The sequence below is a fragment of the Chiloscyllium plagiosum genome, chromosome 42 (genome assembly GCF_004010195.1).
Source record: "Chiloscyllium plagiosum isolate BGI_BamShark_2017 chromosome 42, ASM401019v2, whole genome shotgun sequence".
NCBI classification, from domain to species: domain Eukaryota; kingdom Metazoa; phylum Chordata; class Chondrichthyes; order Orectolobiformes; family Hemiscylliidae; genus Chiloscyllium; species Chiloscyllium plagiosum.
The window spans coordinates 4363874-4380181 of NC_057751.1; the positions used below are offsets into that span (position 1 = coordinate 4363874).

General features: G+C 50.2%; 2 protein-coding genes across 3 annotated transcripts in view; one reads left to right on the top strand and one right to left on the bottom strand.

The window, feature by feature from the left end:
* ddhd2 (DDHD domain containing 2) overlaps nucleotides 1-12624 on the bottom strand; it is a 28644-nt gene extending 16020 nt beyond the window's left edge. Inside the window, exons 1-7 of one of the 2 annotated variants that reach the window (XM_043681225.1) lie at nucleotides 12260-12624; nucleotides 10034-10335; nucleotides 8796-9009; nucleotides 6438-6628; nucleotides 5093-5182; nucleotides 3002-3194; nucleotides 388-529 (exon numbers count right to left, since the gene is read on the bottom strand). In XM_043681225.1, coding sequence (XP_043537160.1) covers nucleotides 388-529; nucleotides 3002-3194; nucleotides 5093-5182; nucleotides 6438-6628; nucleotides 8796-9009; nucleotides 10034-10324 — 1121 coding nt within the window. In that variant the 5' untranslated portion in view covers nucleotides 10325-10335; nucleotides 12260-12624. Of the gene's footprint in view, nucleotides 1-387; nucleotides 530-3001; nucleotides 3195-5092; nucleotides 5183-6437; nucleotides 6632-8795; nucleotides 9010-10033; nucleotides 10336-12259 lie in introns of both variants that reach the window. The other variant, XM_043681223.1, reaches the window with a different exon arrangement.
* LOC122543033 (matrix metalloproteinase-21-like) overlaps nucleotides 1-16308 on the top strand; it is a 61546-nt gene that overhangs the window by 26864 nt on the left and 18374 nt on the right. The gene's annotated exons all lie outside the window — the stretch shown is intronic.

The window sequence follows — 16308 nt, forward strand, 5'->3', positions numbered from 1 at the left end:
AAGACCATAAGACAAAGGAGTGGAAGTAAGGCCATTGGCCCATCGAGTCTGATGGCTGATGGGTATTTCAACTCCGCTTACCCGCACTCTCCCAGTATGCCTTAATTCCTTGCAGATTAAGAGACGTCCCTGCAGGGAGTGGGAATTAAAACGGATGCCTTCTGCAAGGTGGGGTAGATCACTGAGTGCAGAGCACAAATGCTCTGTGAACTGGTGCCTGAGTCTGCATTTGGTCTCCACCCCACTCCACTCCACCCCACCACAGACGAAGCTCAGACAGACCTCGCAAATCGCAGTGGGTGCTCAGCCCGCAGCATGTTTCCCCCTCCCCAGGGGCAATGCCACGTGTGATGGAGGGGTGAGAGTGGGGCAGTCTCAGATACTCACTCATCCACTCCAGTGGCGTCTCCGTGCAGCGTGCAGTACCAGTTCACGGGCAGAAACTCCACCCGGCCAATCTTCTGCTCCTCAGCCGCCCTCCTGAAGTGAGTCTGAAGCAGGCTGAGAGAGGCGTTGCGGAAATCGTTGACTGTGACGAGCAGAGAGAGCGAGTTAGGCAGCAGCTTGAGTGGGCAGCTGCCCTCCATCCACGCCCTCGGACAGGGCAACGTTGCCTCTGGGAAGTAGGTGGGGGTGAGGCCAACGTTGCCTCTGGTCATCGTGCCACAGACCAGAGGACAGCAGAACTCCTTTCCCCTCCCCCTGCCTGTCAGATCTGCTGCCAATCCCCGGGAACACTGCCCTGACACAGTGACCACTCAAAGCAGCTGAGTCCCTCCAAGGTGTCCACAGGGAAAGCTGCAAGGACAGCAGGAGGCGGTAGACTGACCCCAGGGCATCTCTGGGACAAGGGAAAACCACCTGCAGCAATGTCCAACACATTCCCAAACGAAACTGAGTGGTCCACCCCAAATCCCGGCACTCAACTTAAGTTTCCACTCTGTGCATTCATTTGACAAACTCCCACCCCCCCGCTTTTTGCTTCCTTTTCCAGTGAAGGAACTTGAACAGAAGCTGGGAAACTTTGGCTGTCTGTGGCTTGACATATTTCTGAGAGGCAAAAAAGAACTCCCCGGTGTGAATTTCTGCGCAGAGTGTGGCAGCACTGTGCACAGTCTTAGCAACTGGCACAAATACAGTGACACAGCTCACAATAACCCCGAACTGGTCACCAAACAGCAGGAATGTGCCTCACACCCTGGTCATGTGTGTGGGGATGTGGGATGGCATGGTGGCTCAGTCATTAGTACTGCTACCTCTCAGCACCAGGGTTCAATTCCAGCCTTGGGCAACTGTCCATGTCGATTCCCAGCAGAGTGGAAACAGGCCCTTCGGCCCAATAAGTCCAAACCGACCCTCCAAAGGGTAACCCACCCAGACCCATTTCCTTCTGCCTAATGCACCGAACACTATGGGTAATTTAGCATAGCCAATTTACCTGACCTGCACACCTTTGGACTGTGGGAGGAAACCGGAGCACATGGAGGAAACCCACACAGACACAGGGGGAACGTGCAAACTCCACACAGACAGTCACCCAAGGCTGGAATTGAACCAGTGTGCCTGGCGCTGTGAGGCAGCAGTACTAACAACTGAGCCACCGTGCCACCCCAGACTTCCATACTGTCGGAAGTCTCCCACTGAGACACATCCTGAGGGGCTCACTCCTTGTCTTGTGGATCTGACTTGGATCAAACTGTTCATTTCTCACATGCCTCTGGGGTTGGGGTGTCAGCATACAACTGAGGTAAGGAGGAATGGAGAATCTCTGGAACACCTTGCAACAGGGAGCACTGAGGGGGTGGAGGTGGTCACAGAATGTTGGTGTCCATCGAAGGCTGAGACAGAGGGATGTTTAATCAGTCAGGGAATTAAGGATTAGGTGGAAAGGAAAGGAACATGGATGGCAGGACTCTCAGGTCAGCCGTGATGCCAGTGGATGGTGGAGCAGGCTCGGGGGGGGGGGGGGGGGGCGAAGAGCCTACTCCCATTCCTACGTCCTCCGGTCCACAGCGAGAACAGGATGCGAGGTAGCTGTCTGTTTGTACCCTGGTCCACAAAGGGTGGAAGGCTGGAGCAGGCCCAAGGTCAGAACCAGGTGGACAATCTCCCTCTGATGGTTGCTACTGCTTAGCTACCTTCCTCCCCGTCCCCCGTTCCCCCAGCCCCACCCTGCTCCCATTTATCTCTCCACCCCCCGAGGCTCCCAGCCTCATTCCTGATGAAGGGCTCCTGCCCAAAATATCCTCGGATGCTGCCTGACCTGCTGTGCTTTTTCAGCACCACTCTGATCTTGACTCTGATCTCCAGCATCTACAGTCCCCAGTTTCACCTAATCTCAGTCTGACGACCAGTGTTTGTTTAAAGGGAACACATCAGGCTGGGTGCCTCGTTCACAGTCACACTTGCCATTGCATTATGCTGATTCATGACGAGAAGGCACAGGTTGGATTTGACCCGAGGGGTTCAGACCCTCACACCAAGGGATTTGGAGAAAGAGATGGGGAGCAGCTCTCCTACATCACCAGGTCTGTGCTGGGCTCACTACCTTGAAAGGGCGAAAGTGGGTACTGCAGATGCTGGAGATTAGAGTCGTGGTGGAAAAGCACAGCAGGTCAGGCATCATCTTGCACTTCTCTAATCTTGTCACTATCTTGGACACCTTTGGTATTGATGCTCCCCTGCTTCCACTGAAGCGCTATTCCTGAACAGCACCAGCAATGTGCTTCTGGAGAGCCAGCACTTTTGAGACACTTGACAAGGACATGATCAGCTTGAGTGTCTTCAATGAGGTGACCACAATGAATATTTTACCAATGCAGGGTGGAGGGAGGCAGTGATGGGTGGTCAGAATTCACGCCCGAAGGCACACATGGGTAGGATCCTGTCAGTCAATTCCAATACAGTACTCAACTCAACAGTCACCAGACACACAGTGAGCTAAGAGTAGAGGCCAAGAATTTGGGGGTGTGGTACAAAGCGAAGGCCAATGGGAACTCACCACACTGAATGATGCTGCGAAAGCGGATATCACATGCAGGCCCAATGCCGTGTACCATGAACACTAAATGGTCCACTTTGACAGGCTCGCCCACAAAGATATCTCCGTAGGTCTGTTCCACCCCTCTCTTCACAGACCACGGCTTACTCTGCTCCGAAGCAGCCGCGTTCCAGTCTTGGAAATGCATCATCAGCTAGGCCAAACAGAGAGAGGTGGTGGGGATTAGGCAGGGAGTCACAAAGACAGCTTCAACAATCAGGCACACGCTGCTCGAACACGGCCAACCTGTCACATTACCCACCCAGATCACAATATCTCCTCCCGGCTGGAGAGGAACGCGGAGCGAGAGTGGTGGTGGAAGGACCCAGTTGTCACGGTCCACACAGGGATCAACAACATGGGTAGGACTCGCACAGAGGTTCTGCTGAGGGATTGTAAACAAGTCAGGGCTGAAGCAAAAAGCACAACTGCAAAGATAATGATCTTCAGATCACCACTTGAGCCACGTGCAAGTCAGCATGGACTGAAGGTATTCAGAGAGAGATATGCCTGGGCTCAAGGACTGGTGTGGGTGAAATGGGTTCCATCTGCTGAGGGACTGGTCCATTGGAATCCGCTTCATCTGAAAGGGGCTGGGACCAAAGTCCCAGCAACTTCAGTCTGTCAGTCAAGCTTTTAACTCGGGTTGGGGGTGGACTTGAAGGGAACTTTAACGGATCAAAATGAAACGAGAGGGGTGCCGGGTAACAAAGGGGGAGGTGTTACTCCAAGTGGGGGACAGGAAAGGGTCAGAAACACAAGTAGAAGGGTACAGCTGAAACCCAAACCAGAATAAATAATACCTTCACAGATTGCCCACTGAGCGCTAATCATAAACCATGCCAAAGTGACAAAGGTCATTTTGTTATTTGTTACTGAGTCAAAAGACAGACTATTACTGAAATGGAAAAAGACTCCAAAAAGTGCTAGGTAGAGAGATGTGGGTATTTCTCTACATGAAATACAGGAAGTGAGCATCAATGTACAACAAGTAACAAAGTAGGCAAATTGAATTTTGTCCTTTATTGGTTGGGGTCTGAGATTTAAACCTGGCGAAGTCTTGTTCTAACATGCAGGGTGTGGGTGAGGCTGTGCCGGGAGTACAGAGTACTGTCGAGAATAGAGTGCTGCTGGAAAAGCACAGCAGGTCAGGCAGCATCCGAGGAGCAGGAAAACTGGTGTTTCAGGCAAAAGCCCTTCATCAGGAATGGAGGCCTGCATGGAGTACTGTTTCAGCCCCGTGTTTAATGAAGGATGTGCTGACACTGGACACAGTTCAAAACGGATTCACTCGGGTGATTCCTGGGACACGGGGGGGGGGGGGGTGATTCCTGGGACACGGGGGGTGATTCCTGGGACACGGGGTGACTTATTGAGGATGAGCCTTTCTTGATGAGGGTCTGGAAGAGTCTTCCTGAGAAATGTCAGACTGTGAGGGGGCCTGACAGGGGAGACCTTGAGAAGATGCTCCAGCAATGGGGGATGTTTTCAAACTGGGGACACAGGAGCAGGATTAGGGGACTCTCTTTTAACCTGAGAGGCAAAAGGAATTTCATCTCTTAGGAGGGCAGTGAATGTCTGGAAGAAATTGCTGGAGAAGCTCCGCAGGTCTGTGAAGAGAAATCAGAGTTAACGTTTCGGGTCCGGTGACCCCTCCTCAGAACTGGCGGTCACGTGATGACAGATGGCACTGACTGAGGATCTCAGGACGTGGCGAGAGAACGTCCCCAAGGTGGGCATGTCTGGAAGAGATGTGGCAGTGAATCCTCTGCCCCAGACAGTTGGGGAGGCTAGAGCGATGTAAACCTTTCAAGAGGAGACCCACTGATCTCTGAAACATTGAGGAGCTGGTACCACAGGCCGGATCAGCAATGACCCTGGTGGGGGCAGGCATGACGGGCCGAATGGCTTACTCCTGCTCCGATTTCTTATCCTCAGTGATTGACCACTCAGCTCCAATCTAAACAAATTTCAATGTTACAAAAGGGACACTGGCTGTTCCATCAATGACCATGCACATGTCAGAAACAGAACAAGATACAGTCTCAGTACCTTGGGATTGTGCAGTTTGATGACTTCTCCACTTGGAAACTGTAATTTTTTGTTCCACTCGTTCGACATTACTGCTTCCTTGTATGCTGCCTGTTGGGAAGAGAAGGTGATTTTGAGATAAACCGTCCCAGACAGGGAGACCCGACTTTGCTGAGCCAGCCAAACGCTCGCACAGTGCTGACTGAGGGCCAGTTTGTAGCTGAGCCCAGGGGATATCATTCCTCCTCTCAACCTCACACGGTCACCTGGAGCCAGGCTCCACACTCCCCTCAGCATCAGCCAGATCGCACTCCAAGCTCAGATTTCCAACAAGACAGCAGAGTCAGGAGCTCCTGACCATCTGCCCACAGCAGTTCTGTGGCTCTGTCACCACAAGCTCTGAGACTGAGGTTTCCAGCTCTCGGCAAACAGAGCTTTGGAACGTGCTGCCAGCCACAGAGGCTGTTGTGGAGTTACTGCAGCACCACACAGAGGCCATTCAGCCCCCTGACAGTGCTGCTAGAGGCAATCTCCCTGCACTGGTTGGGTCAATATTGGGAAACTGCTGTGGTCACAGCTCATGGGTTATTCTCAGTGAGGGCAGGGCAGCTTGCCAAAACAGGAATTACAATTCCCACAGTCAGGAACTCCGTGGGGAAGGTTCAGCCTCAGGCAGCTGTGAATTAATTTTTCCCAACCTCAACTCCCAGAGTTAAAACACAGAGCACACCCTTAAGGCACTGGCACTCCTCCATTCTTGTACCAATTGGCCCTCCCAAGCCCAGTGACACTCCCACCTTCCACACAAACCAGTCTGACGTGACAACAGAACTATCCTGCATATCGGAGCTTAATCTGCGGGGGTGTGAAGTCAGGAGGACCCCTGTTGTTCAGGATTTTGAGGATCTGACGAATGTCCTGAGTTCTACCAGAGTTCTTGGCATCTCGAGATCTGCTTTGTGTGCACTCACAGATAAAAATCTTCGTCCTAATTACTTCTCTCGAACAGAGGACCCCAAGCTCAGTGTAAAGTTAAACGCAGACAGGACTGGTAAATTGACAATTGCCAAGTTCCGCTCCGAACCACTAACCATCCTGGCTTGGAAATATATCACCGTTCCTTCAGTGTCACTGGGTCAAAATCCTGGAATTGCCTCCCTAAGGGCATTGTGGGTCCCTCTACAGCACATGGACTGCAGCGGTTCAAGAAGGCAGCTCACCCCCCAAGGGGCAACTGGGAATGGGCAACAAAAGCCAATGACATCCATGCAGCCCGACAATCACCCCCTGAGCTGCAGTAAGGGTTTGTCACAACGCTGAGACTTGGCGGGTTGTTGTTGTGATGATATTGGTGTGTGGAACCCACCTCGATCAGGTCACTGAGCTCCTCTGTGTATGGGTGGTAGCTGTTGTCTTTGTCACTTTTGAAAAACCACATACATCGCCTGACTTGACTGGGTGCCTCCTGCCAGTAAACAGCGTGCCTCGTGCGACTGCCCAGAAAGACATCATAGCGGCCTCCGTCTGTTGGCACAGCCACGTCCTCAGAGTCCACTGCTACTGAAAGAGAACATTCGTGAGCAGGCACAGCCCTGGTGTTTGGCATCTTTCTCCCTCCCTCTGAGCTTGTAGTACCACCCCAGTCACTGTTCCCTGCCCCACTCTGACACAAACAGCATTCCAAACTTGCTAACACCCCAGCTGATGTTACCACCAGACAGATCGACAGTCATTCAGAGACCCTTCGGTCCAACTCTTCCGCGCTGACCAAGTTTCAAACTAGTCCCATTTGCCTGCGTTTGGCCCATATCCCTCCCAACTAGACTAGTCCCATTTGATATGGATGCATTTGATCCATATCCCTCCAACAGTGGCCTCAGGTACGTCCTGTACAACCACAACATGATGTCCCAACTCCTGTACTCAATGGTCTGAGCAACGAAGGCAAGCGTGCTAACTGGCTGTTTGCAGTCTGACTACCTGCGGCACAACTTTCACTGAACTATATACCGAGGTGTCTGTTCTAGGGCCTCAGGGCCCTATCGTTAAGTGTGTAATTCCGGTCTTGCTCAGCTTACCAAAATGCAACACCTCGCATTTATTGAAATTAAACTCCATTTGCCACTCCTTGGCAGAAATGAACAACATCCCTTCATAATCTTAGATAACGTTCTTTACTGTCTACTCTAGCACCAATTGTGCGGTCATCTACAAACGTACTAACCATGCTTCCTTTATTCTCAATGAAACTTTTGTATAAATGACAAACAACAGTGGACACAGTCATGTCAGATCCCAGCCTGAATTCTGGCCTGACAGATCATTTGGTTTTGTTTATCATGGTGATATTTCAATGTTTCTTTCAATTCCTGTCTTGACAGCTTCAGAAATGTTTCCCTGATTTGTCGCACAACTAAGCTTAAACGTTCTCAGCTTTAAATAGCCGTTCAAAGTTCTAACCAAACACCTCTAGTCCAGAATTTTCAAACTAAAGCCCTTACGCTGAGGTAACCGATTTCCTAAAGATTCGGAACTTACACCTGTCTCCTGAATCCTGCATTTTTACAGCAGGATTCAGCTCGCTCTTTTGTGAATTGCTAACAAAAGCTTTCCAATTTTCCAAAGCAAAAACCATTTATTGATTCTTCTTCAGGAAAAGCACAGAAATGCCTTTCATTGGTTGCTCTCTTCAACCATAAAAGTGTAACAACACAAACAAATTCACACGGTGACAGCAGGAGGGCCCCCAGTCAGCTTCTCTCTGACAGAAACCTGCTGAAAATCATGGCAAGTTAGTAACTAAACTTCCTCATATGCATGGACCAAAGCCCACATGCCACTAGCGCAAAATTCAAACTCTGAAAGTAAAAGGTACAAAGATATTTCTATAAATACAAGTCTTCCATCATGGAAGGTGGCACAGTGGCAATGAGGTCAGCTTGTTGGCTTAGCGGTTAGCACTGCTGTTTCACAGTGCCAGGGACCCAGGTTTGAATCCAGCCTCAGGTGGCTGTGTGTAGAGTTTGCAAACTCCCCCCGTGTCTGCGTGGGTTGCCTCCAGGTGCTCTGGTTTCCTCCCACAGTTCAAAGATGTGCAGGTTCGGGTGGATTGGCCATGCTAAATTGTGTTAGGTGCATTCGTCAGACGGAAATGGGTCTGGTGGGTTACTCTTTGTAGGGTCGGTGTGGACTGCTTGGGCCAAAGGGCCTGTTTCCACACTGTAGGGAATCTAACAATCTAAGAGAGAAAGACAGAAAGAGAGAGAGAGAGAGACAGCGCGAGAGAGAGAGAGAGAGAGACACGTAGGTCTCACAGGTTGGTCTTTCTCTGCCTTGAGAAGGGGGTGCCTGGGGCTGCAGAGGAAGTCTCACCGGGTCAGTGTGACAGATGTGTTCTGGCTTCTTTCACGTCCCCAGTTTTTAATCATTCTACCAGTGGACAGTGTACCTTCCCCAGAAGCTGGGGCTCAAGAACTCCCTTTCTCTACCAGCATCTTAAGAGTTATGGATTTTGCCCTACTGTCCCCCTTTATTGCTGGACACACAGGGTTATGTAGCTGTTAGCTGCCCAGCACACCGGGGGGGGGGGGGGGGGGGTTAGACCCTCCCTCATCATTGCCCTCCCACCTGCCGTCCTTGTGTTCCTTGCTCCTGACTATCTGCCACCCCCCCCATTGGAATGACACTCCGGCCACACAGAGAGTTTGGCATTGATGGTCCTTACCAGGAGCTTGCTTCTTGGAAGAGCAGTACTTGGTCTCCAACATGTGAGAGTCTGTCTTACTGAAGGGAGTCCAGTTGGGGTTGACATCGTCCATCCTGCAGTGGAACCAGTGGGGCTGCACCGTTTGGTAACAGCTCTGGACCCCCTCAGCATGCTGACTTGGCAATGTCGGATCAGGCTGGCCTTCCCCTGAACCCAGCGTTCCAGGCGGATCCTGTCAGAAAGATCAGAAGATTGGGCCATGATCTGCATACACTTGAGTCCCACTGTCCTCAGATGGGATAGCTGAGGATGCTGTCCAGAGTGAGGCGTGGGCCTCCCTTTGGACCCCTACCAATACCCGTGCCACTTCACCCCTCTCCTCATCCAACACCCTCTCCTGGCCACCAGTCTAGGAAGGTCTCCAGCAAATCAAGTGTTGTCGGACCTGGCCCCTCCCTGGCTGCCCAGCAGGGTCTGAGCCAGCCACATCACCGTGTGCCTGGAGTCACATGTTGGCAGGCAATGATTACTTCCTGTCTTGAGTACCATGATGGAAGGGACACTGAAGTGGGGAATGGTCAGCGCGGAACGCACGTCCATTGGGAATTCAGCCATGGAGCTTTCCAAAGGCCAACAGCAAAACCAATGGGCACATTTCAGTACCATTCCTGGGAATGAGTGTGCTGAGGAACAGCCCCCTTTGGCTAGTCCGAGGACGCTCTCAGATATACACCAGTGGCTCTTTTGTAAGAATCGCAATGAAACAACATGCATTTCAGTGGTACATGTTGAGGGCTGCAAACTATTCACGGTTTACCATTAGCTGCTTCAGATTTCCCCTGCCCCCAGCTGAAGCAAGGGGCATCGGATTTTACCCAGCCAGTTAACAGAGACAAAACACTGCGGATGCTGGAAATCTGGGACAGAGACAGACACTGCTGGCGGAATTCAGCAGTATCTGTGCGGAGAGAGTGTTAAGGCTTTGAGCGCATTACAGAAGCCAAACGATCAGCAGGATAGGGGCAGCCGTGAGTAAAATCGTGAAAATTCAGTGGGCAGTCAGGAGATAATTTAAGACAGAGCAGTGTGAGATTTGCACCCTTTACAGTGTAACAATTTGATCCCAGCTCAGAGGTGTTTGGGATCCTCCAGAGCTTTGTTGCACACACTTCACGGTGATAAGACTGGCTCTCCCTGCGTGTGGAGAGAATAAACGCATGCCTGCGACCACCACCTCGACTGGGGGCAACACCCACCTGGTGTGTATGGCTGGTATCTGGGAGGACCGTGTGCTGCTGCCCAGAATGGCAGATGCCCACGCCATTCCCCTCCTTCTGAATCTCGGCAACGGCTGCTTCCCCGGTCTCCTCGTGGCACTCCTCACCGGCACACGGGGGTTCGACATCAGGAAGAGATGGTCGTGCCGGTTGCCAGGACGGGAGCTGGGAGTCGGTCATCCGCTGCGGTAACTCCCTAGTTCCGTCAGGAGCAAGGGGTGGCCTGGTACTGTTGCTGGTGGCATTAACAGGAGAGCTTTGCCTCTGCATGTCGACAAGATCTGAGGAAAACACACAGGCAACAAATCAAATTCACAATCTGACGCCACCATTCAACCTTTCACCTTTCAGAAGCTAACAATTATTGGACAAGTGTCATCTGCCCTCTGAAAAACATTTCTCTCCAGAGAGAAATCTGTTTGTTTCATTTATTTTAGAAGTTGTTCAAATGTTGGGATATTAAGGAGATTAATACTTTTAAATATCAAAATTTTCTTAGTTAGCTTTACATCTCCAACAACCAAGTTTTTTTTTCCCCAGAATAAATTAATATTTCACAGTTGAGTGTAGAATCCTGTTTGCTGAATATTTTTATTCCAAACCTAATGGAGAGAAAGTATCTAACTATTGGTGTAATTGGATAAAACATTTGATTTTATATTAAGATCCGTAGAGTAGTAGGAGCTGAGAGAGAGAGAAAGTGAGTGTGCAGGAGTTCTGTCTCACTTGTTACAATATTTCTGTCAGTCTTAAATGTGTCTCTGTTGGTTACTTTCCCTCCTAACCCCCCTGGAAATACTTTCTCATTACTCACTAGATTTAAAAGCTTTTAAAAATATCAGAAGTCACCCCAAATGGAAACACTTATTAAAGTGACATGTGGATAAGTGAAATGGCTGGTCAAATGATTCAGGGGTGATCTGATTTAAGGATTCGAGATATTGACAGGAGAAGACAGGGTTGATAAAGATATACGAGATAAATCCCCACTGGTTGGGGATTCCACAACTTTGAGACACAGCCTGAGAATGAGGGCCAGACTGTTTGGGAGATGTCAGGAAGCACTTCTACACATAAAGGGTGGGAGAGGTTTGGAACTCTCTTCCACAAATGGATGCAGAATAAGTTGTTAACTTTAAATCCATGGTAGATGTATTTTTGTTAAGTATGAAGGCAGGTAAAGGCAGATTTATGGAGTTAGGCCTCAGACCAACCCTGGAACAGGGTGAATGGCCTCCTCCTGTTCCTAACTGGACCTATCGGGTTCCACAGATCAGGGAAGGGAGATACAACATGTTCACTGAAAGAATGTGGGTCCAGACTCTCATTTTTAAAATAAACTGTTTTTGGGAAATTGCCAGGCTTTTGCCAAATGGGTCCAAGTTTTACAAGATCAGGCTTAAATCCATTTTACCCTCTTTGTGAATTTGGATTTTCTGTATGGGTCAGTCATCCCACAGGAATGACTGGAACATTCTGCTGGATAATTTGGAGGGGTGATTGTGTCCCTGGGAGACTCTCTCTCTGTGCAGAAGCTCCCCAGAGGGGTAGATGGAAGCAGCTGAAGAGTTGGCCCAGACTTTGCAAGATGGAGTCTCACCCAATTGCTGTTGTTCTCAGGTCTGGTGGGCCTCACTAGCAGCTCAGGGGTGCACACCAGTCTTAGGGTGATTCGGGGTGTGGGCTGTGGAACTCACCATGCTCCTGGTCAAATTCCAGACTCTTGCCTCATCAGCCTGTCCAAACATGTTACTGCACCAGACAGGAATTGAACCCCACCAGTCCTGGAGCTGCCCCCTTCTCCGTCTGCCCTCTGCGTCAACACTCACTAGCTCAGGGAAACTCACCTGAAGACAGTCAAGCTGCCCAGACAGTGGGCACCAGGTGCCCTGCCAGCATCTTGCCCACCTCAAACCTACCCCCGCACAAAAATGTAGCCCCAGACCCCAACCACCCCCAGGACCAGGCTTGTTGTGGAAGTATGCTTGATGCCCGCCCTCCATGTTGCCTCAGCCTCCCCTGTACAGGCGGGGGGATAGGGGTGGCCCGGGGGAAGAAGGAGGCGAGAGGGCAGCAGCTGCTTTCTGTCCCCACTCCCCCCGAGGATGAGACCAAGCCCCAGCCCCCCTCCCCGTCAAGATCAGAGGCTGTTGCTAAGGCCCGGCGCTCCTTCCCTCCCCCTCTGTCCTGGCCGAGCGGCCTTACCTGTGGTGTAATCCCGGGCCTGAGGTGAAGGCAGTACCCGCTGGGTCTCCCAGCCGCAGTATCAGGGCCGGCCCACGGTTACAATGTAGCGCCCGGGCCGCTGGCGCTGCTGCTGCCGCCACTTTGTATCCATTCGGAGTCCGCTTCGAACCCGGAGCCGCTTTCAAACAGATACACAACCGGTCCCCAGCCACTCCCCTTCCCAGCTCAGGTCCTCCCTGCCCAGCGGGCCAGCCACTGCCGGGAGGGGGAGGAGCATGCGCCCCGCCCCACTCCCTCCCCAGGGCCTGTGGCAATAGCAATGTCTGTCTCAGGGTGCACCCTGCTCCGCCTGGGGACTCACACCGTCTGGTTGTTTATCTCTCTGTCTGGGACAGTGTGGAGGCTGGGGGGGGACCATATCCGACCCCACACCCCCCCCCCCAAACATCCTCAAGCTCCCGCCCAGGTTAGCGGGTGTGTGTGTACCCTGCTCTCTTGTGAAATGAAAGAGAGAGATGTTTCTGTCTGTCTCCCTTAGCTCCGCGCTGTGTGCAGGTTTTGTCTGTCTGTGTGTGAATGAAGCTGTCTTTGTGAGTGTAGGGAGGAGGGGGTGTACCAACCTGCCCAGCTCCCATCTCCACAGCTGTGTGGTGTACATTTGTGTGTGTCTGTGTTGGTGTCAATGTGGGTACTCCTCACCCTGTCTCCCTGTCTGCCTGGGTGAGGGGTTGTGTCTGTGTGTGTTTATGTGCACGGCTGTTTGTGTTAGTGTCATCATCCCCTCTCCCTGGTGATGTCTGGATGAGGGTTCTCTGTGAGTGTGTGTGCACGTCTACGTCTGTCTGTATGGGTCTTCTTTACTCCCCCCACCTGTCTCTGTCTGTCTCCCCCCCCCCCAGCCCCCTCTCTGGCAGTAAAACCATGTTTTTACAGGGCCAGAGCTCATTCTGCATCACCCCACTTCAACCCAACCTCTGCCCTGATCAGAGCAGTTTCCCTGGAGCCAGGGAGCTATTCCTTTTGCTGCATCTCTCCATCTGAAAGGGCTTCCCTTGCTCCAAATGCTCTCTCCAATTGATTCCTCATTTGGCAACATTTTTTCAAAACAGTTTGTGAACATTGAATACCATACAGATTCCAGCCCCATGCCCTTCGCTCAGCAACATGGAGCGAGGAACAAACTTGACATACACACTTCCTATCAACTCCATTTATTGTACTGGGGGGCCAGGAGTCATATCGATACACAGCTCAAAAACAGACCCTTTGATCCAACTCCTCCATCCTGACCAGATATCCTAAACTAATCTGGTCCTATTTGCCAGCACTTGGCCCATATCCCTCTAAACCCTTCCTATTCATATACACATCCAGATGCCTTTAAAATGTTGTAATTGTACCAACCTCCACCACATCCTCTGGCAGCTCATTCCTTATACGCACCACCCTCTGTGTGAAAAAGTTGCCCCTTAGGTCCCTTTTATATCTTTCCCCTCTCACCCTAAACCTATACCCTCGAGTTCTAGACTCCTCCACCCCAGGGAAAAGACCTTGTCTATTTATCCGACCCAAGCCCCTCATAATTTTATAAACCTCTATAAACCTCAGCTCCGACGCTCCAGGGAAAACACCCCTAGCCTCTACTTTCAAGGAGCTATGAACCTGCACTCCAAGGTCTCTTTACTCAGCAACACTCTCAGAGGACCTTACCATTAAGTATATAAGTCCTGCCCTGATTTGCCTTTCCAAAATGCAGCACCTCACATTTATCTAAATTAAACTCTGTCTGCCACTCTTCAGCCCATTGGCCCATCTGATCGAGATTCTGTGGTACTCTGAAGTAACCTTCTTCGCTGTCCACTACATCTCCATTTTTGGTGTCATCTGCAAACTTATTAACTCTTCCTCCTTTATTCACACCCAAATCATTTACATAAATGATAAAAAGGACTTTGGTAATTATCTCTTACACTCTATGTCCAAAGACCCAGACAGCTGATCCATCAAGAAATTTAAATCAGACCACAGCACCAAGAGAACTTCCAGTCAGACCCAGCATGAAACAAGGCCATTCAGCCCTATTCATCTCCACCAAAATCCCCAATGGGAAGCACATGTCAGTCACAGTGACCATAAAACTATCTGACCACTGTTGGCCAAGTTAATACCTGCAATGGGGGGACAGTGGTTGTCTCATGAGAAAGGATTAAAGAGGTTAGAGTTTTACGAAAATAAGAGCTTGCTGTGTCAGAAACATATAAGACAGATGGTGGTGACAGGTGAATGTGGGACGATCTATCTCCACTGACTACTGGGATTAATTTGGGAGGTAAATGTCTGTGGGGGCTGTGAGCCAAGCAAGCAGAACCCAGGCCCTTGGTCCAATGGGTTTGTTCCTTGCCTGCAGAACACAATAACACTGTACTTTCCAGCGCAGGCTGAACCTTGCATTGAAATCCAGTGAACAATCACTGTTCTGTTGAGGATACAACAAGTTCAGTGGAAAGATAAAACGGTCTTTATGCTCATGCAGACTACAATCCAGCAGTGGACTTGGAAAAACATCTAATACTGTTATTTTCTTCGATTTGCAAAATAATTTAATCACGCCTGTACTCCAACATCATGGAGTTAATACTGTTCATGCACAGCATCTCTCACTGGAACTGTAACCATGATGACAGCAGTACAAGGTACAAATGATTAAAACAAATCTTACGTAACCACCATCAGCTTCAAAACATTGCCAGGGGTTCTTCAATGCCCACCTGATGAAGGGAGACAGTGATCAATGGGCCCATGTCTTCACCTGTCCCCTAAAGGCAGTGCCTCTGACAGTGGAGCACTCCTTCGGCAGTTCACTGGAGTGGCAGCCTGGACAGTGTGTATACCCCACAACACCCTGCTGCAGAGGATAGAGACTACCTGCTGAGCCACAACCAGTGCAGTGTGTGAGCCGCCCGTTTGCTGTGTGTGGGAGCTGGGGGTGGTTGGGAAAACCATGTGCCAGGGATTGAGCTGAACTTGGGAGGAAGTGTGTGCAAGGCAGAGAGTGCAAATACAGGCCTGAGGTGCAGACTGTCTGTACGTGATCAATTCCATCTTGTGGTCGTTTTATGTCACTGCAAGGAGATAATGAAACCAGGCATTGTTCAGCCCTTTTGAACCCATGTATGTCATCATTTTTATACAAAGTTAAAAATCACACAACATCAGGTTAAAGTCCAACAGATTTAATTGGAAGTACACTACTTTCGGAGTGCCGCTCCTTCATCAGATGGTGATGAATTAAACCTGTGCTTCCAATTAAACCTGTTGGACTTTAACCTGATGTTGTGTGATTTTTAACTTTGTCCACCCGAGTCCAATACCGGCTCCTCCAAATCATCGTTTTTGTATGTATTTCTGTTCTTAATTCCTCGCCTCACATTTATCATGGAAAAAGCCTGTGTGTTTCTTAATGTGGCTTGCAGTCTGTTAAGAATGATCAACTCTCTGTCTCCGGGGAGGGAGAATGTAAAAAAAAAATCAGAGCCTGGATTTTGTGCTGGGTCAGCTGCCTGTTCTGCAAGCAGAATAAAGTCCATTTAGTCAGCGAGATTTTAAATGGATGCATGCAATGACTAAAAGGAAAACACAAACACCTCATGCCATTAAATGTAAAACTTCAAATGCCAAGGTTGCTTCTAAAAACCAGGCGTGAGGCTTCAGATCAGGAGGCCCACTCAAATATAACAAATCCAAGTCTGACCTTTGCAGAGCCATTAAGACAGCCAAGGACCAACACCGATCCAAATAGAGACCCAGACAGAAACCCAGAGATAATGGCAAAGTCTGAATGACATCACAGGTTCTAAAAAGAGACAGTACAAGATAGCAGTCGATGACATCTCGCTCCCAGATCGTCTCAATGCCTTCTATGCTCGCGTTGAGCAGAATTTTGGCAGAGACCTAACACCTATTCCGATAAGTCCAGACGAACCTATCCCAACAGTCACTGCATCAGAGGTCAGATCAGTTTTCCTTCATGTGATTCCAAGGAAAGCGATGGGACCAGATGGAGTACC